This window comes from Macrotis lagotis, chromosome 5, assembly GCF_037893015.1.
Source record: "Macrotis lagotis isolate mMagLag1 chromosome 5, bilby.v1.9.chrom.fasta, whole genome shotgun sequence".
In the NCBI taxonomy this organism is placed as follows: domain Eukaryota; kingdom Metazoa; phylum Chordata; class Mammalia; order Peramelemorphia; family Peramelidae; genus Macrotis; species Macrotis lagotis.
This window is the reverse complement of record NC_133662.1, coordinates 13338721-13360926: the sequence shown is the minus strand read 5'-3', so window position 1 is coordinate 13360926 and position 22206 is coordinate 13338721. Positions and strand designations below refer to the sequence as shown.

Genomic DNA, 22206 nt, shown 5'->3' with positions numbered 1-22206 from the left:
GTCAAATTTTTTAAAAACCAAGCCATTCCCCACTGACAAATGGTCAAAAGATATGCAAAGGCAATTTACAGATGAGGAGATCAAAGCAATCCATAGTCATATAAAAATTGCTCTAAATCATTACTTATTAGAGAAATGAAAAATAAAGCTTCTCTGAGGTACCATCTCACACCTCTCAGACTGGCCAATATGACCAGAAAGGACAGTGACCATTGTTGGAAGGGATGTGGGACACTAATTTGTTGGAAAGGACACTAATACATTGCTGGTGGAGATGTGAACCCATCCAACCTTTATGGAGAGCAATTTGGAATTATGCCCAAAAGACAACAAAAATGTGTATACCTTTTGATCCAGCAATACCAATACTGGGTCTATAGCCTGAAGAGATGACAAAAAAGGGTAAAAACATCATTTTTACAAAAATATTCCTAGTGGTCCTGTTTGTGGTGATAAAGAATTGGAAATCAAGTAAATGTGCTTCAGTTGGGGAATGGCTTAGCAAACTGTGGTATATGTATGTGATGGAACACTATTGTTCTATTAGAAACCAGGAGGGATGGGAATTCATCGAAGCCTGGAGGGATTTGCATGATCTGATGCTGAGCAAGATGAGCAGAACCAGAAAAACATTATACACCCTAACAGCAACATGGTGGGGTGATGTTCAACCTTGATAGACTTGCTTGTTCCATCAGTTTAACAATCAGGTACAATTTAGGGCTGTCTGCATCCAGAGAGAACTGTGGAGTTTGAACAACGACCAAGAACTATTACCTGTAATTTAGAAAAAAAAACTGATATCTTATTGTCTGATCTTGCCATCTCTTATACTTTATGTTTCTTCCTTAAGGATATGATTTCTTTCTCACCACATTCAATTTGGATCAATGTATACCATGGAAACAATGTAAAGACTGGCAAATTGCCTTCTGTGGGGGAGGGAAGTAAGATTAGGGGAAAAATCGTAAAACTCAAAATAAATAAAATCTATAATTCCAAAAAAAGAAGAGGAGAATTCCAGGTAGAGGAGACTGTCGGTCAAATAACAAAGATGTGCAATAAAGGGTTACATAGGAGGAGCAGCAAGATTTTTACTATTGGATTGGAGAGGAAGGGGCAGACTAGAAAGGTAGGAAGAGACCCATCAGATTGGCAAAGTTGACCAGAAGTGAAAGTAACAAATGTAGGAGGGGATGCAGAAAAAGAGGCAAATTAATTGGTTGAGTCACTTTAGAAAATGTGAGGAACAATAACTAAAAAGTTACTAAATTGTTCACACTCTTTGACCCAGTGATATCCACTCTACTAGGTCTATAACTCAGAAAAATCAAGGAAAGTTCCTTGTAAAAAAGACCAATATATACAAAAATATTTATAGTGATTCTAAGAGTTCTAATATCCATTAATTAGTGAACAAATTGAGGCATAGAGTGAACAAATAGAACACTACTGTGCTGTGAGGAATGATAAAGATAGGAAATGATAAAGATGGAAACTTGGGATGGCTTGTAAGAACTGATACAGAGTGAAGTTCAGCAGAACCAGGACAATTTACATAATACTTCTGACTCATGCATTTCACTTTGTGATTCTCAGTTAAGAAGTAGAATGTCAAGGGGCATTCTGTATTTCTTTATTTGAGGGGTTTCCAAGGCCAAAGAATTTACAATTCTCCAAGGTCTAAGCACTCTGTTTGTTTGTGTATGTGTGTGTGTGTGTGTGTGTGTGTGTGTGTTCAATTGTTGTTGCAGCAGAACCTGCCAGACCTTTCACTCCAACAAACTACCTCTCAAAAAACTTAGTGCATCTTGGTGAGTTAGTGTAGACTATAGAAGCATGGGCAGTGAGGGGGCACAGTGGATAGAGAGTCGGGCCAGGAGTCAACACACCTGAGTTCAAATCTGATCTCAGATACTTGCTTGAGTATGTGACCCGAGGTAAGTCAGTAAACCCTATTTGCCTCAGTTTCTCATCTCAACTGAACTACTGAACAATAATAAAAATAAAAGCATATTTATAAATCAATTTAACTCAATAAACAATTATTCTCCATACTCTATATAAGAATACAAAAAGAAGTCAACATTGTCCCTGTCTTAGAGGAGCCTTCAAGTTAACACGCAAACAAATGTATACAAAACAAAGCTATTCATTGTTGTTTTTCAGTTATCTCAGTTGGTCCATCTCTTTTTGACCCCAACTGGGATTTTACTTTTTTCTTTTTTTTTTTTGGTTTTTGCAAGGCCTAAGGTCACAAAGCTAGGTAATTATTAAGTATCTGAGGTCAAATTTAAACTCAGGTCCTTCTGACTCCAAGGCTGGTGCTCTATCCATTTGGGGTTTTCTTGGCAGAGATTCTAGAGTGGTTTATCATTTCTTTCTCCAACTCATGCTATAGATGAGAAACTGAGGCAAACAGGGTTAAATGACTTATCCAGGATCATAAAGTTAATATGTATCTGAGGTCAGATTTAAATTTGATGTTCCTGAATCCAGGCACTGAAATTAAGAAGGGTTTGGGAAGATTTCCATAAGATAATGGGATTTTCAAGGGGACTTAAAGGAAAGTCAGTAGTTGGAGTGCAGGAGAAAGAGTCTTTCAGGCATGGGAGAGAGCCAGAGACAATGCTCAGAATTCAGAGTTGTTGGTGATTCCTGCTAGTGCAACATCCAAGAGGTTCATGTCATTAGTGCAAAGAGAAGGGTATTATGAGGACTGAAAAGAAAGGGGACTAGGTCATAAAGGACATTGAATGTCCAACAGAGTATTTTATATTTGCTCAGGAAACCACTGAAGTTTATCAAGTGTGTGTAGGTGACCAGATCAGACTTGCATTTGAGAAAATTTCACTTTGGTAGCTGATTGAAAAATATATTGGAATGAAGAGACACAGGTAAACCTACCTGTGTAGGTTATTGTAGCAACTGAGTTATGGGGTAATGAGGATATGCACTAGAGTGATGGAAATGTCTGAGGAGATGTTGCAAAGATGAAACCAGCAGCCCTGGCAACAGTTTGGATATGGAGGTGGTAAGAGACAGGAGTCCAGGATGATACCTAAGATTGGGAGCCTGAAGAACTGGGAGGATAGTGTTGCCCTTTACAGTTAAAGGGAAGGAGAGAAGGAAGGTTTTGGGGAAAAGATGATGAGTCCTGTTATGATAAGTTTAAGATAACTACTGGAAATCCAATTTGAGATCACTGAAACACAGTTGAAGATGTGAGAATGGTCTGTAGAGAGAAATTGGGGCAGGAAAGGCAGATTTGAAAATTGTCAGATGGTAATAAGAGACATCCACAGATGCTGATGAGATCAAGAAAGTGGAAGAAAAGTAGTCAGGACCAAACCCTGAGGAACACACAATTCTAAGTGATCATTATCTAACTAAAATTATCAACTACCTAAGACTATGTACATACTCCTAAATATATGACTTCAGAGAATGGGCTCTTAACATTTTTTATGTCATATGAAGCTCATGGACTCCCTCTAAGAACAGAAATATAGAATTTCTTTTTTATTAATTAAAGATTTTATTTATTTTGAGTTTTACAATTTTTCTCCCAATCTTACTTCCTTCCCCCGAGCCCCACAGAAAGGAATTTGTCAGTCTTTACATTGTTTTCATGTTGTACATTGATCCAAATTGAGTGTGATGAGAGAGAAATCATATCCGTAAGGAAGAAACATAAAGTATAAGAGATAACAAGATAAGACAATAAGATATCAGTTTTTTCCTAAATTAAAGGGAATAGTCCTGGAATTTTGTTGAAACTCCACGGTTCTTTATCCAGATACAGATGGTATTCTCCATTGCAGATAGCCATAAATTGTCCCTGATTGTTGCACTGATAGAATGAACGAGTCCATCAGGGTTGAACATCAACCCCATGTTGCTGTTAGTGTATACAGTGTTTTTCTGGTTCTGATCATCTCACTCAGCATCACTTCATGCAAATCCCTCCAGGCTTCTTGAATTCCCCATCCCTCCTGGTTTCTAATAGAACATGTTCCATGACATACATATAACACAGGTTGCTAAGCCATTCCCCAAATGAAGGACATTTACTTGATTTCCAATTTTTTGTCACCACAAACAGAGCTACTATGAATGTTTTTGGACATGTGATGTTTTTACGTTTTTTCAGCATCTCTTCAGGGTATAGACCTAGTAGTGTGTGGTATTTCTGGGTCAAAGGGTATGCTCATTTTTGTTGCCCTTTGGGCATAGCTCCAAATTGCTCTCCAGAAAGGTTAGATGAGTTCACAGCTCCACCAACAGTGTAATAGTGTCCCAGATTTCCCACAACCCTTCCAACAATGATCATTATCCTTTTTGGCCACATTGGCCAGTCTGAGAGGTATGAGATGGTACCTCAGAGAAACTTTTAATTTGCATTTCTCTAATAATGATTTAGAGCAATTTTTCATATGGCTATGGATTGCTTTAATCTCCACATCTGTAAATTGCCTTTGTATATCTTTTGACCATTTGTCAATGGGGAATGGCTTTTTGTTTTAAAAATATGACTCATTTCTCTATATATTTTAGAAATGAGTCCTTTGTCAAAATCATTAGTTGTAAAGATTGTTTCCCAAATTTACTAACATTTCTTTTGATCTTGGTTACAGTGGTTTTATCTGTGCAAAAACTTTTTAATTTAATGTAAGCAAAATCATCTAATTGGTTTTTGGTGATGTTCTCCATCTCTTCCTTAGACATAAACTGCTCCCCTTTCCATAGATCTGACAGGTAAACTAGTCCTTGATCATCTAGTTTGCTTATAGTATTGGGTTTTTTTTGCCTAAATCCTGTAAATCTTGTCTTGGTATAAGTTATGAGGTGTTGGTCTAATCTAAGTTTCTTCCACACTAACTTCCTGTTTTCCCCAGAAGTTTTTATCCGAGAGAGTTTTTATCCCAATAGCTGGGCTCTTTGGGTTTATCAAACAGCAGATTTCTATAATCATTTCCTGCCATTGTACCTAGTCTATTTCACTGGTCCACCACTCTATTTCTTAGCCAATACCAAACAGTTTTGATGACTGATGCTTTATAATATAATTTTAGATCAGGTAGGGCTATGCCCCCTTCTTTTGCACTTTTTTCATTAAATTCCTGGAAATTCTTCACTTTTTATTTCTCCATATAAATTTACTTACAACTTTTTATAACTCATAAAAGTAATTTTTGGAATTTTGATTGGTAGGTCACTAAACTGGTAGTTTTGGTAGAATTGTCATTTTTAATATGTTAGCTCTACCTATCCATGAGCAGTTGCTATTTGCCCAGTTATTTATATCTGATTTAATTTGTGTGATAAATGTTTTATAATTGTTTTCAAAAAGTTTCTGAGTCCGCCTTGGCAAACAGACTCCCCGGTATTTTATATAGTGTGAGGTTACTTTGAATGGGATTTCTCTTTCTAGCTCTTCCTGCTGTATCTTGCTAGACATATATAGAAAAGTTGAGGATTTATGAGGGTTTATTTTATAACCTGTAAGTCTGCTAAAATTGTTAATTGTTTCCAGTAGTTTTTTGGATGATTTCTTGGGATTCTCTAGGTATACCATCATGTCATCTACAAAGAGTGAGAGTTTTGTCTCTTCCTTCCCAATTCTAATTCCTTCAATTTCTTTTTCTTCTCTAATTGCTGAAGCTAACATTTCTAATACAATATTGAATAGTAGTGGTGATAATGGGCACCCTTCTTTCACCCCCGATCTTATTGGGAATGCCTCTAGTTTCTCCCCATTGAATATAATGCTTGTTGATGGTTTCAGATAGATTCTGCTAATTATTCTAAGAGACAGTCCATTTATTCCTACAATCCCTAGTATTTTTAGTAGGAATGGGTGCTGTATTTTGTCAAAAGCTTTTTCGGCATCTATTGATATGATCTTATAATTTCTGATAGGTTTGTTGTTGATATCATTGATTATACTAACAGTTTTCCTAATATTGAACCAACCCTGCATTCCTAGGATAAATCCCACTTGATCATAATGTATTATTCCAATGATAACTTGTTGTAGTCATTTTGCTAAGATTATATTTAAGATTTTTGCATCTATGTTCATTAGGGAGATAGGTCTATAATTTTCTCTGTTTCAACACTTCCAGCACCATATTGGCTTCATAGAAAGAGTTAGGCAGGGTTCCATCTTTCCCCATTTTTCCAAAGAGTTTATATAGAATTGGAAACAATTCTTCCTTAAATGATTTTTAGAATTCACTTGTGAATCCAACAGGCCCTGGAGATATTTTCTTAGGGAATTCAGTAATTGATTGTTAAATTTCCTTTTCTGAAATAGAGTTGTTTAGGTATCTAATCTCCTCTTCATTTAACCTGGGCAACTTATATTTTTGTAAATATTCATCTATTTCACTTAGATTATCAAATTTATTGGTATAGACTTGGGCAAAATAATTTCAAATTATTAATTTAATTTCCTTCTAATTGGTGGTTAAGTTCACCTTTTTCATTTATGATGCTAGCAATTTGGTTTACTTCTTTCTTTTTTTAATCAAATTGACCAGAGGTTTATCAATTTTTTTCATAAAACCAACTTTTGGTTTTATTTATTATTTCATCTGTTTTTTGCTTTCAATTTTATTAATTTCTCCTTTAATTTTTAGAATTTCTAACTTGGTATTTAATTGGGGATTTTAATTTGTTCTTTCTCTAATTTTTTTAGTTGCATATTTAGTTCATTGATTTCCTCTTTCTCTAATTTATTCATGTAAACATTTCAAGATATAATATATCCCAAGAGCTGCTTTGAGTGAATCCCATAGGTTTTGGTATGTTGTTTCATTATTGTCATTATCTAGGATAAAATGATTATTTCTTTCTATAATTTATTTTTTGGTCCACACATTCTTTAAAATGAGGTTATTCAGTTTCCAATTGGTTCTGGGTCTATATCTCCTTGGCCCAATATTGCATATGACTTTTATTGCATTGTGATCTGAGAAAGATGTATTCACTATGTCTGCCTTTCTGCAGTTGATCATTAGGTTTTTATGTGCTAGTATATGGTCAAATTTTGTATAAGTTCCATGAGAAAAAGGTATATTCCTTTCTATCTCCATTCAATTTCCTCTATGAGTCTGATATATCTACTTTTTGTAACAATCTAGTTACCTCCTTAACTTCTTTCTTGTTTATTTTATGATTCGATTTATCTAGATCTAAGAGCAGAAGGTTGAGGTCTCCCACTAGTAGAGTTTTGCTGTCTATTTCTTCCTGTAGTTTTTTCAGCTTCTCTTCTAAGAATTTGGATTCTATCCTGTTAGGTGGATATATATTCAGTTTTGAAATAACTTTGTTGTCTATGGTTTTTAGGAGGATATAGTTTCCTTCCTTATTTATTTTAATGCTATCTATTTTTGCAGCTGCTTTGTCTGAGATAAGGATTGCTACCTCCTTTTTTCACTTCAGGTGAAGCAAAGTGTATTTTGTTCCAACCTTTTACCTTTACTCTATTTGTATCTCTTTGGTTCAAGTGAATTTCTAGTAAGCAGTATATTGTAGGATTCTGGTTTTTAATCCACTCTGCTTTTTGCTTACAGTTTAATGGAGAGTTCATCCCATTCACATTCAAAGTTATGATTACTAATTCTTTATTGCTCTCCATGCTATTTTCCCCCCTTTCCCCTCCTTATCCATACTCCCCAGTATTTTGTTTCCGAATACCACCCCCTTCAGTGTGTTTGTCCTCCTATATCACCCCTCCCCTTTCTTTCCCCATTCTCTTTTCCCCTTTTCCCTTACCTTCCTTTTGTTAGTTCCCCTTTCCCCCTTCCCCTCCCTTCCTCTGTCCCCCTCCCCTTTTCCCCTTTTAATACTTGAAGCATTAGATGTTTTTTAAGTTAACAGAGTGTGTGTATATAAGTTGACCTTAAGCCAAGTCTGATGTGAAGAAGATTCAGGTGTTTCTCATCTCCTCCCTTCTTCCCCTCTATTACCATTGGTATTTTGTACCTCTTAGTGTAATGAGATTTACCCCCCATTCAATCCCCTCCCTCCTCCCATCTCCTTCCTGTCCCCCTTTTTAAGGAGGTAATGTTTTTAAAATCATTCTATCTGGGTCATAGAAAATTCTGAGTATCTGTCACTTCTAGCTAAATACATTCTATCTAATGGAGTTAAAACTCTTCAGAATTATTAGTCTTTCTCCCAAGTGGGGTTAAAGCCAGTTACATCCCATTGGATAGCAGTCTCATGGATAGGTCATGAATGTACATCACTTCTGCCTAGGCATATTCTCTCTGTTAGAGTTACAATTCTCAAGATTTATGAGAATGTCTTTTTTAGATTTTTTTCAAGGCAATGGGGCTAAGCAGCTTGCCCAAGGCCACACAGCTAGGTAATTATTAAGTGTCTGAGGTCGGATTTGAACCCAGGTACTCCTGACTCCAAGGCGGGTGCTCTATTCACTACACCACCTAGCCGCCCCTATGAGAATCTTTTTCCCCATGCTGGGATATAGCCAGTATCAACTTATTGACTTATTGGATAGGAGTTTTTTCTTTTACTGTCCCCCCCTTTTTTTACCTCTTCATGTGTCTCTTGAACCTCCGGTTTGCTGTCCAAATTTTCTATTTAGCTCTGGTCTTTTCATCAGGAATTTTTGGAATTCTTCCATTTCACTAAATGTCCATCTTTTTCCCCTGGTAGAGAAAGCTCAGCTTTACTGGATAGTGGATTCTTGGCTGCATTCCAAGCTCCCTTTCTCTTCAAAATATCTTGTTCCAGGCCCTTCATCCCTTAATGTTGATGCAGCCAGGTCCTGCATAATCCTTACTATGGCTCCTTGATATTTAAATTCTTTCATTCTGGCTGCTTGCAGGATTTTCTCTTTTATCTGATAGTTCTGGAATTTGGTCACAACATTCCTTGGTGTTTTCATTTTAGGGTCATTTTCTGGAGGGGATAGATGTATTCTTTCAATGACTACTTTGCCCTCTGGTTCCATGATATCAGGGCAATTTTCTATGACTAGATTCTGTAATATTAAGTCCAGGCTTTTTTTCTCTTCAATGTTTTCAGGAAGTCCAATAATTCTCAGGTTGCCCCTCCTCAACCTATTCTTGAGGTCAGTGGTTTTGCTGATGAGGTATTTTACATTTTCTTCTTTTTTTTCTATTTTTTTTATTTTATTTAGCAGGCTCTTGCTGTCTCATGAAGTCTCAGTTTCTGAAGACTCCATTCTTTTTTTTAAGGAGGAGTTTTCTTCATTAATCTTTTTTGCAACTCCTTTTCCAATTGGTCAATTCTACTTTTGAAAGCGCTTTCCATTTGCCCAATTGAGAATCTGAGAGATTTAGTCTCATTTTATATTTGACCAATTGTGTTTTCTAAGCATTTGTTTTCTTGTTGCAAGTTATTGTCTTTCCCAAATTTTCCAGTTGATTTTTAAACTCCTTCCTTATTTCTTCAAGGAAGTCTTTCTCTGCTAGAGACCAGATTATATTCTCCTCAGAGGTTCTAGGTCTCTCTGACTTAGGGTCTTTTCCTTAAAATTTTTCTATGCATCTGCCTTTCCATTGACCCTTCTTCATTTTACTGAGACCTTTTGTTGGGGAGGGGCTGGTTCACAGGGGTTTCAGATCTCTAGAGGCTTTACTCACTGAGTGCAATTTCTATGGCTGGCCAGTAGAAGGTCCTGGTTGCCTTCTCTGGAGTGTCTGTGACCTTGATTGAGGCCTTCTCCCTTAGCTTGAAGGGAGGGGTTGAAGCTATTGAATTCTTTTGCCTTCTATCATTGGTGGGCTTTACCCTAGGATGAGGTCATCCCTCTCCCTATTGTCAGCTGGGCTGGTTCTTCTGCTCACACACCTGTGCCTGAGGCAGAAGTATTATGTAATTGTTTGTTCTGGGAAGAGGCCTCAGCTGCAATGGAGGTGTGGACTCAGAGATACTCAGACCAGATGAGCCCAGGGATGGTGTCTGCAGCACTCCTGCACTGGAACTCTCCCCCCCAAGCCCTGTTGGCAAGCTCCAGATGGTTAGTGCCAACATCAGTGCCTCTGCTCCCTAGTTGACTGAAGCCCCTGCAGTCTAGCCCCACTGCTGATCAAGCAGGTCCATTTCTCGGGCCCTCAGGCTTCCTGGCTCCAATTCAACCAAAACCAACAAGAAGAAAAATAAAGGAAGTTTTAACAAATATTCTTTGATAATCTATTAATATTCCATCAGTTATTTCTCTAGAGATAGATAACATTTTTCTATTTTAAGATATTTCTTGAGTATATTTTTGTTATTTCCTTTAGTAGTAGACTCTTTTTTCAAGATTTTCTTGCATCTCTTATTTGTTTTCCTAATTTTTCTTTTAACCTCTTTTAGTTGATTTTTAATCTGGCTGATCTGGGATTTATCTGCCCTCTGCATGGGACTCACCTGCAGGGAATTGCCCAAGACAAATCCTGAGGTAGATGTTCTTTCTCCTGGCTTTTCTTTCTGGGTTTTGTGGGTCAGATTTCTGTTAAGAGGTTTGTTTCATGTGATAGATGGGGAGAGATCAGGAGACTTTAGAACTGTGCCTGTCTTCTCTCTGCCATCTTGACCTCTTTTTCCCTCCTGGTTTCTAATAAACAGTAGTGTTCTACCACAATTTGTTAAGCCATTCCCCAATTGAAGGACATTTACTTGAAGAAATATAGAATTTCAAAGGAAACCAATCATATTGAAACTTAGCTATCGAAATATTTTTTTAAAGCTAAGTTCATGGGCCTGAGCTGGTGGTATAGTAGGTAGAGCATTCAACCTAGTATCTGGGAGACTGAGTTCAAATCTAGCTAAAGCCATTGATAACTTGTATGGTTTTGGGCAAGTTGTTGAACTTCATCTGTCTTAGTTTTCTCAACTGTAAAATGGAGGCAACAAAAGCAACTTTCAGATTTGTAAAATACTTTCCACAAAATCTGGTACATAATAGGTGCTTAATGCTTTCTTTCATTTCTTCTCCTCTTCCTTTCTCTCTGAGGTTTAAAAGTCCTGCTCTAAATCATAATCAGCATTTATTATTAGGTCCCTAACACCCAATATTCCTATAAACTGGTAGGATCATGAGACCAGCACATGTATACGTTTTGGGTACTCTCTCTAGGATATATTTGGGTCTGACCTATCATGTACTAGGTCTGGAAACCTGTGACAAGGTAAAAAGAGTAAGTAACTGGACAAGTACTGTATCAGATAAGCCTGAAGTTGAGGCTAAGAAATTAGAATCAAAGATGAAGACAGGACTGATCACATGGTTAGGAAGGCACCACATATGAGAACAGAGACAGGAATTTATTATCAAAGCAGGAAGTATAAGACAAAAAAGTAATAGAGGTTGGGGAGACAGAAAATTTTGTGATAAAACTAAGAAGGTGGAGAGGCAACAACTAGGATTATTCCAGAAAGGTCATTGTAACAAAGGCTACATTTTAATGAGAGTGGCATCATATTTTATGGATGGAAAGTTCTTAGTGAGGACTTTTTCCCTTAGTCTTCAAGGGTCCTGAAAAAAGGGTGAATATGAATCAGGTTAAAAAAGTTACTTTGACTTCTCTAATTCCAAATTCCTAAAGATTCCATGATGCTAAAGACAGGCTGAGAAATACAGGTCCCTGGTTTTTCAGAATCAGCCCCCAAGATGGACCCTGGGTATTTGTCCATATTTTTGGGATTTCATCTCTTTTCATCCCAATCTTCAGCACTTGAGCTCTTCTAATAGTTCAAAATACATAAATCTTTTAATATATTATAATGTTTATTTGATAATTTTCCTAGGACAAGCATTCCTTTTAGTATAGAACATTACTCTCTATTTTTTAAGAGTTTAATTGTATTTAGTTTTATTTTTCCCAATTGAATATAAAAACAATTTTTTGAGAAGACCAGAAATTTGATTCAGAATGTAAATGTGCAATTATACAAAGTATATTTCAATATCAGTCATGTTATGAAAGAAAACACAGACCAAAACCAACAAGAAGAAAAATAAAGGAAGTTTTAAAAAATATGCGTTGATAATATATTAATATTCATCAGTTCTTTCTCTAGAGATAGATAACATTTTTCTATTTTAAGATATTTCTTGAGTATAGTTTTATTTCCTTTAGTAGTAGACTCTTTTTTCTTCAAGATTTTCTTGCATCTCTTATTTGTTTTCTGAATTTTTCCTTTAACCTCTTTTAGTTCATGTTTTTTAGGTTTTTGCAAGGCAAATGGGGTTAAAGTGGCTTGCCCAAGGCCACACAGCTAGGTAATTATTAAATGTCTGAGACCAGATTTGAACCCAGGTACTCCTGACTCCAAGGCCGGTGCTTTATCCACTACGCCACCTAGCTGCCCCCCTCTTTTAGTTGATTTTTAGTAACCTTTTTGAGTGTTTTCAGAAATTAATTTTTTTGATCTGAGATCATTCCACATTTTTCCTGTGAGGCTTTGGATGTAGTAGTTTCTACTTTGTTATCTCCTTCTGAGTTCGTGTTTGATCTTCCCTGTCATCCTAATAATTGTCTATGGTTAGGTTCTTTTTATTTGTTCCCTAAATTTTCCACTTTATTTCTTAAATTTTAATTTAAACAATAAAGGGGACACTGTCCCAAGCATGAAGTCTTTCTTTTGTAGCTATTTTTAGAGATAGTCTTGTTAAAAGGTCTGTAAATTTTCACTTTTTTCAAGGCAATGTGATCTAAGGAGAGATATGTTTGCTACTCTCCTGACCTGTGCTCTCTTTTGTGAACCACAAGCATTTTTTTCTACTATGGAATTGTAACCAGGGTCCCACTCCCCTGTCCTACAGGCTCTGTTTGCTATCCTAGGAATTTGACCTAGATCTGAGTATAGGGAATGCAACAGAGTTTTGCACCCAGTACCAGCAAAGACTCCTGTAATCTTTTTCTGATCTGTTACTCAACCCCAATTATGAGCTATGGGCTGAGAGCTCTGATAACTGCCTTCATTACCTCTGATGTTTTTTGGCATATGGCTTACATTGCTGTAGTATGTATTGACTATACTCTTCTTTCACCCTGGTACAACAGGCCTTTCCTGATAATCTTATGAATTATCCTGGACTGAAAAATTGCTTTACCTTGTCTTTTTGTGGGTTCTGTTGCTTCAGAATTCATTTTGAGATGTTATTTAAAATTGTTTGGAGGTAAATTTGGGAGAGTTCAGGTGAGTCCCTGCCTCTTCTCTACCATCTTGGCTCCATGCCTCCCCACTCCTCCCAAGGTACTTTAATTTCAACTGTTTCCTTTAGCTTGAATTTCGGTTAGCATGATTATGTACCTAGTCAAATTAAACTGCCAACAAAAAAATACAAATGAATGTAAAGAGCACTGCCTTGGAAGTAAGAGGACATAGTTTCAAATCCTGTCTCTGTCATTTCTTACCTGTGTTATCTTGAACAAGTTATTTCACCTTTCTGAGCCTCAGTTTTTTCATCTGTAAAATCAGGAATTGGACTAAATGGCCTCTGAGAACCCTTGTAGTTGTAAGTCTAGGATCCCACTTTAATGAATACTTTGTGAATTACAAGACTGAGATTTATACAAAATTGCCATAGTGAACCAGAAAGATCCTGGCTTTTATCATGACCTCAGGGTAAGAGAAATGGCTCAGAAGTTGAGCTTTCTTGCTGTTCTGATTTAAATGATTGCCAAGAGTTTCCTTGTAAATAAAGAATACATATTTTTTTTTTTTAGTTTTTTGCAAGGCAAATAGGGTTAAGTGGCTTGCCCAAGGCCACACAGCTAGGTAATTGTTAAGTGTCTGAGCCTGGATTTGAACTCAGGTACTCCTGACTGCAGGGCCAGTGTTCTATCCACTGCACCACCTAGCTGCCCCCAAGAACACATATTAAGAGTATCCTTCTAATGAACACATTTAGAATATGGATCCCATCCTGATGCACAAGGGATTTTCAGTCACAACTTCAAAGAGCATGGACTTTTCTATAAAAAGACTAATCTTCTTACCTATGTTCATTCGTTCAGCTTGATCATTAATGTACTTCAATTTTTCTGCATAGATATTCTTATAGCCATTTACAAAGGAGAGATAAGATTTGGGAGTCACATGTGCTCTTCGCCTATACCTATAAAGTAAAATATATATAATTATATTTATGTCTATAACTTTAGTATGAACTTTCCATATATTTTTGATATATCATCATTACTATTTATTTTATTTGATCATTATTCAATACCATGAGAGTGAAGAGCTATTAAATACCAAAGCTGATTGTCTTTTCTTCCTGAATAATTTATTATTATTTCATAGTTTCAGTTTTTTTTTTCCATTTGTAGCAGATTATTTGGACTCCTGACCCTTAGTAATCCTTTAGGTCAGTAGGTCCTCAAAATATAATTAAAGGTTCCTGAGGTTAAAACTATCTTCATAAAAACATAAGAGAAAGAGGGCTAAACTTCCTGAGATCATAAGTATTACTAGCAATAGATTACAAAAATTATCAGTGATCTAAATATTTAAGGAGAAATTAGCAATATTTCCATGATGAAATAGACATATTATTCTTTTCCATATAAAAAGGATGCCACTGATCTAGTAGCAAAAGTATGTATTTTTTGAAAAGTTTCTCAAGTAGAGGAGAGTTTTGTGCTAGTAACCCTAAGCCTTCTAAAAGGTCTAAAGAAGTTAAAGCTACTTCTACTTCATGAGGTCTTTGGTCATATTAAAATAATAAGGATGCATGAAAAAATGGGTACTACCACCACTACCAAAAGGAAATAATTATATTTAAAATATTAATGAATGATTTTCTAAGTTTTTTCCTGTAAAAATAAGAAAAAAGTTATCCTATGGGAAATATCAGAGTTCTAATTTGTATTACCCTGAACAACATTAAATCATTCTTATTCTGTTGTTGAAAAGGTAACAAAATTTCTTATTTTTCTGACAGGTTTGCAAAGCATTTTTTAAAAATAGTTTTTTCCCAATCATATGTCAAGACAACTTTTAGTATTCATTTTTTATAAGATTTGAGTTCCAAATTTTTCTCTTGACCTCTCTGTCCTCCCCTATTCTGAAAATGGTAGGCAATTTGGTATAGGTTATAAATTCAAAACATTTTCCATATTAGTCACAGTTGTAAAAGAAGAGGCAGATCAAAAGGAAAAAAAAAGACATGAAAAACATAAAGTGAAAACAATATGCTTTGATCTGCATTCAGAGTCCATCAGTTCTTTATCTGGATATGGATAGCATTCTTCTTACTGAGTCCTTACAAATCCTTACTTATCTTGGATTACTGTGTTGCTGAGAACTGGGTTGTTCATTGTTGATCATCACACAGTGATGCTGATAATGTGAATAATGTTTTCCTGGTTCTGCTCATTTCACTTGGTATTGATTCATACAAATCTTTTCAGTTTTTTTTTTTCTGAAATCAACCTGTTCATCATGTCCTATTGTATAATAGTATTTCATTGCATTCATTGCTTGTTCAGTCACTCTACAACTGATGGAGTTTTTATTCCAGATTTTGGGGGTTTGGGGTTTATTAAACACTAGGTTTCCACAATCATTGACTACAGTGTTGTGAATCTAATTGATTCAATTGATCAACCATTCTAGTTCTTGGTCAGTACCAGATAGTTCTGTTGATTACATTTTTTATAATATAGTTTTAAGATCTGGTATTGCTAGATTAGCTTCCTTGAACTTTGTTATTTTTTCCTAACTATAAAATAATTTTTTGGTAGTTTGATTGGTATGATACTGAATATCTATCTATCTATCTATCTATCTATATATATATATATATATATATATATATATAAATTTATTAGGTAAATTGGACTATGCTTTTCTTTCTGTTTTGGATCTTGTTGATTTAGGTATCAGTACCTTATTTGTATCATAAGGGTTTGGTAGAACTCCTTTTGCTTGCTTTTCCAAATTGTTTTATATAGTATTATATAGTATATAGTAATCATATAGTCTATTGCAATTAATTGATCTTTAAATAATTGGTAGAATCCACTTAAGAACTTATCTGGCCTTGGGGATTTTTTCCTATCGAGTTCATTAGTACTTTGTTCAATTTCTTTTTCTAATAAATCTGATTCCTAATCTGTTAATCTAGGTGATTTATATTTTTGTAAATATTCACCTATTTCACTCAGATTGTCAGATTTACTGATGTGCAATTGGGCAAAATATTTCCAAATGATTGCTTTAACATCTTCTTAATTTGTGATGATTTCACATTTCCTTTTTGATTTTGGATATTTTCTTCTTTTTAAAAATTAAATTAACCAAGGGCTTATCTATCTTAACTAGCTCCATAATTTATTAGCTCAATAGAATGTTTTTATTTAACTTTTAGTCTTATTAATTTCATCTTTTATTTTCAGGATTTCCAATTTGGTGCCCAATTATGGGTTTTTAATTTGATTTTTTTCTAGGTATTGTAGGTTTTTTTTTATTTGCAACACCAATTCATTGATCTGTTTTTCTTCCATTTTTTTGATATAAGAATTTAAGAGGGAGAAGCTAAGTAGCACAGTGGATAAAGCACTGCCCTGGAGTCAGGAGGGCCTGAGTTCAAATCTGACTTCAGACACCTAATAATTACCTAGGTGTGTGACCTTAGGCAAGTCACTTAAACTCATTGCCTTCCAAAAGCAAAAAAAAAAAAAAGAATTTAAGAGAAAAAATTTCCCCTGGGTACTGATTTAGCTGCATTCCATAAATTTTGGTATGTTGTCTCATTTTTGTCAATCTCTTAAATGAAATTTTTGATTGTTTCTAACATTTATTCATTGACCCATCAATTCTTTAGATTATTTAGTTTTGATCAATTTTTAATTCATCTTTCCACTATCCTTTGTAGGATGTAGTTTTAGAGCATTTTGTTCCAAAAAAATACATTTAATATTTATGCCTTTCCACATTTGATTTTGAGGTTTTTATATACTATTACATGTTCAGTTTTTGTGTATATGACATGTGCTGCTGAGAAAAAAATAACCCTTTCTGTTTCCATTTAGTTTTCTCCAAAGGTCTTTTGGACCCCAGGTCTTTCCACTGTATCAAAAGAACACAGTGATTTATTCAAGAGGATGAAAATTCTCTTTATATGGAGCTTTTGAAGAGCAGGATAGATTTTTTTTATTTTGTTAAGTATGGTTTCATTACTGCTAGCTAGATAAAATGAGTTAACACACATAAAGTACTAAAGAGCTTTATAAACTTTAAGGCATTGAATAAGGACTGGGTAGCTATAATTAGTGACTTGAAGTAGATAACTTCTGGATGGCAATTTAACTTTTGAATCAGGACTCACATTTGTTAGTGTTATATATAGTACTATGTTCTGAAAGAGTTATATTTTTCAAAAAGCTGAGCTATGTGTCTTAGCATTTTCAAGCTATCTCAAATACTTAGGGAATTGGCATTTTATTTAATTAAGTATTTGACATCAAATAATTATTTTTATTAAAAGTGAAAACAAAATTAAAATTTCCTCTAAGCATAAAACAATGTAAAAAAATTGAGTGATTTCTTAGAGAAAAAGAAATAATAACATTTTAAAAAACAAACATTATTTTCAAAATAAATTTTAGTAAATAAACTAAAATGATTTGTGTTATTTGGTGGTTAACATAGTTACTTAAAAAGTCCTTTTAATTGGTAATACATTTTTTCATGATTCTGTTAACCATCATATTTAAATAAATGTTACCTTTGGAAGTAATTTACACAGCCTTCGGAAACCATATCATGAAAAAGGCCCATTGTTTCTACAACTTGTTTTTTGGTTTCATGAGAACAGATAATATTATACTCCAAAAGGAAATAGGAGGCTACAGCAACCAAAGCCTCCCTAGGCCAGCGAGTAAACCAGTCCATAGTACAACCTGATATAAGGCCAGGGAATTTCAAAGAACGTGCACGAAACTTCTCACCAATCTATCAATAAAATTATAATAATAAAGGAGTATTAGAACTGGATTACTAAGATTATATTATTATAACATCTAGTCCTGTAGCAATGTGATTAGCCTCCAAAGAAATAATAACCTTAGGCTACTTAAATAGTTTATTATTCAAATAAAATTGGGAATAATCCTACTACAATCTACTAGATCGCATATCTGCAATCTCCTTTATATGCTTGGCATTTCATTTTAAGAGGAATACTGAAAAACTAGGGAATCTTCAGAGGAGGGTAAGCAAGATGATGAATGTTCTAGATAACATTGTATAATAAAGGGTTGAATTGGTTATATTTTTCCTGGAAAAGGGAAAAGTTAGAAAGATAAATTATAACCATATTCAAATATTTTAAGGACTTTCCTGTGGCAGAAATTTTATACATAGAGTATCTACTTCTAAGATTCAGTGTAGTATATTGGATACAGAACTGGCTTTGTGGTAAAGGAGATCTAGGTCTAAGTCTTGTTTCTGTTATGTAGCAGTGATGGGACTTCAAGTTCTTTAATCTATTCTAGACATAATTATTGGTCTGAATTTATAGAGGGAGTTTCTTCCTTTGGGAAGTACTTATATCAAAAAAAATCGCAGGTTCTTTCCCTGACCCTGTCCCTTGTAATTCTACCATATAGCATGCAGAGTCTGTATCACTTAACAATAACAGGCTTTTGTCTTTTTCCTGAGAAACACTTCCCAGGGATGTTATTGAGAATATTCCTCTCTTGGGTGGAAGGTTGAGCCAATGTCTTCTATGAGCTCTTTTAATTCTTTGGATTCAGTGACTGTAGGCAAATCAATAAATGCACTTGATAACTCATCCATAGTGTATGTTGCTGTGTTTTGACTCCTTTTCATAATCAATTTTTTGTGGGATAGGATCTGGACTCATGAGAGCATCTGTGTAGGAGAACTGCTATTATAGAAACTTCATTCACTTATCAATTCAATCTAGTTCAACAAGCATTTATTAAGTATCTTCTATGTTCCTATCACTGTACAAGGTGCTGGGATACAGTGAGAAAAATAAAAAAGTCCCTGTCCTAAAAGATATTTCAGTCTACTAGACAAATAAAACATGACTTCAAATAAAAGAATATAAGGGTATAAAAATAAATATATTTTTTGAGGAAAGTACAATCAGCTGAGGAAATCAGGAAAAGTCTCTTGGAGGAAGTGACAGCTGAACTGAGCCTCAAAAAGAGCAAAAGTAAGGAGGATGAATATAAGGAGGAGGGATGGGAGGATATCCTGTACAAAGATCAAGAGGCAGGAGAAGGAATGTGGTATAGAGGAAATAGCAAATAGACCATTATGGCTGCAACACAGAAGCAAGAGGGAAAGGAATAAAAAATGAAAACAATGCTATGATCGAGTTTAATTATCAAACAGGAGTTTACATTTTTGTCCTCTGGGAAATAAGGAGCACCTTCCAGAGCAAGGCAATAACATAGCCATACTTGTGCTTTAGGACTATCATTTTGGCAGCTATTTGCAGGAGACACTGGAGAGGACAAGATGAAGGTAGATGAATTAGGGGACTTCTGGGTGATAAGGGCCTGAACTAGTATGGCTGTGTAATGAGAGTGGAGAAGTAAACTGATATTGAAGAGGTGAAGATGCAACAACTGATTGGATGTGGGGGATGAGAAAGAGTTTATGAACCTGGATTACTGGAAAAATGATGGTATTAATTAGATGCACAATATCCAGAAGGTAATCATCACAGAAGCATAGTATTTGATAAAAACAAAGATCCTAACTATTGGGACAAAATGGATATATAAGTTAAGACACAAAGGACCATATCTAAGGAAATTAAAGGAAGAATTCATGACTGAACAAGAGCATCACTAAAATCAAATGGATAATTCTGATAACATAAAAGTTAAAAAGATTTTGCACAAACAAAATCAATGGACCCTAAATTAAAAAGTAGGAAAGTGAAGGAAGGAGTGGTTTTTATTATTATTAAAGATTTTATTTGAGTTTTACAATTTTCCCCCAATCTTACTTCCTTGCCACAGAAAGCAATTTCTCAGTCTTTATTTTGTTTCCATGTTGTACATTGATCCAAATTGAGTGTGATGAGAGAAAAATCATGTCCATAAGGAAGAAACAAAAAGCATAAGAGGTAACAAGATCAGACAATAAGATATCAGTTTTTCTTCTAAATTAAAGGAGATAGTCCTTGAAATTTATTCAAACTCCATGGCTCTTTATCTGGATACAGATGGTATTTCCATTGCAGACAGCCCAAAATTGTCCCTGATTGTTGCACTGATGAAACGAGCAAGTCCATCAAGGTTGAACATCACCCCCATGTCAGGGTGTACAGTGTTTTGGTTCTGCTCATCTCACTCAGCATCAGTTCATGCAAATCCCTCCAGGCTTCCCTGAATTCCCATCCCCCCTGGTTTCTAATAGAACAATAGTGTTCCATGACATATATATATATATATATACTGCAGTTTGTTAATCCATTCCTCAATTGAAGGAACTTTACTTGATTTCCAATTCTTTGCCACCACAAACAGGGATGCTAGGAATATTTTTGTACAAGTGATGTTTTTACCCTTTTTCATCATCTCTTCAGGGTATAGACCCAGTAATGGTATTGCTGGATCAAAGGGTATGGTCATTTTTGTTGCCCTTTGTTTCCCTTTGGTGCAAAATATATTTTTCTCCAAGCTTTTACCATTACCTTTACTCTCGAGAAATACTGAATGAGTTCACAGCCCCACCAACAGTGTAATAGTGTCCCAGATTTCCCACAACCCTTCTAACAATGAATATTATCCTTTCTGGTCATATTGGCCAGTCTGAGAGGTGTGAGGTGGTACCTCAGAGAAGCTTTAATTTGCATTTCCCTAATAATTAATGGTTTAAAGACATTTTTTAAATGGTTATGGATTGCTTTGATCTTCTCATCTGTAAATTGGCTTTGCATAACCTTTGACCATTTGTCAAATAGGGAATGGCTTTTTTATAAAATATTTGACTCAGTTCCCTGTATATTTTAGAAATGAGTCCTTTGTCAGAATCATTAGTTGTAAAGGTTGTTTCCCAATTTACTACATTTCTTCTGATCTTGGTTGCAGTGGTTTTGTCTGTGCAAAACCTTTTTAATTTAATGTAATTGAAATCATCTAGTTGGTTTTTGGTGATGTTCTCCATCTCTTCCTGAGTCATAAACCACTTCCCTTTCCATAGATCTGACAGGTAAACTACTCCTTGATATTCTAGTTTGCTTATAGTATTTATAATATTGTTTTTTATGTCTAGATCCTGTATTCAGTTTGATCTTTTCTTGGTATAGGGTGTGAGGTGATGGTCTAATCTACATTTCTTCCATACCAACTTCCAATTTTCCCAGCAGGTTTTATCAAAGAGAGAGTTTTTATCCCAATAGCTGGACTCTTTGGGTTTATCAAACAGCAGGTTGCTAAGTCTATTTGACTGGTCCACCACTCTATTTCTTAGCCAGTACCAAACAGTTTTGATGACTGATGCTTTATGATATAATTTTAGATCAGGTAGGGCTACGGCCCCTTCTTTTGCACTTTTTTTCATTAAGTTCCTGGAAATTCTTCACTTTTTATTTCTCCATATGAATTTACTTACAATTTTTTCTAACTCATTAAAGTAATTTTTTGGAATTTTGATTGGTAGGGCACTAAACAGTTAGTATAGTTTTGGTGAAATTGTCATTTTTTATTATATTAGCTCTACCTATCCACAAGCAGTTGATATTTGCCCAGTTATTTAAATTTGATTTAATTTGCGTGAGAAGTGTTTTATAATTGTTTTCAGTAAGTTTCTGAGTCTGTCTTGGCAAATAGACTCCCAGGTATATTATATTGTCTGAGGAAACTTTGAATGGGATTTCTCTTTCTAGCTCTTCCTGCTGTATCTTACTAGACATATATAGAAAAGTTGAGGATTTATGAGGGTTTATTTTATAATGTAACTTTGCTAAATTTGCTAATTGTTTCAGTAGTTTTTTGGATGCTTTCTTGGGATTCTCTAGGTAGACCATCATGTAATCTGCAAGAGTGAGAGTTCTGTCTCCTCCTTCCCAATTTTAATTTCTTTAATTTCTTTTTCCTTCTCTAAATGCTGAAGCTAACATTTTAAATACGATATTGAATAGTAGTGGTGATAATGGGCACACTTGTTTCACCCCTGATCTTATTGGAAATGCCTCTAGCTTCTCCCCATTGAATATAATGCTTT

At 35.0% G+C, this 22206-nt stretch overlaps 1 protein-coding gene across 1 annotated transcript in view; it reads right to left on the bottom strand.

The window, feature by feature from the left end:
- LOC141489202 (dynein axonemal heavy chain 8-like) overlaps positions 1-22206 on the bottom strand; it is a 395310-nt gene that overhangs the window by 94106 nt on the left and 278998 nt on the right. Inside the window, 2 exon segments of the mRNA XM_074189981.1 lie at positions 13989-14107; positions 17723-17949. Coding sequence (XP_074046082.1) covers positions 13989-14107; positions 17723-17949 — 346 coding nt within the window.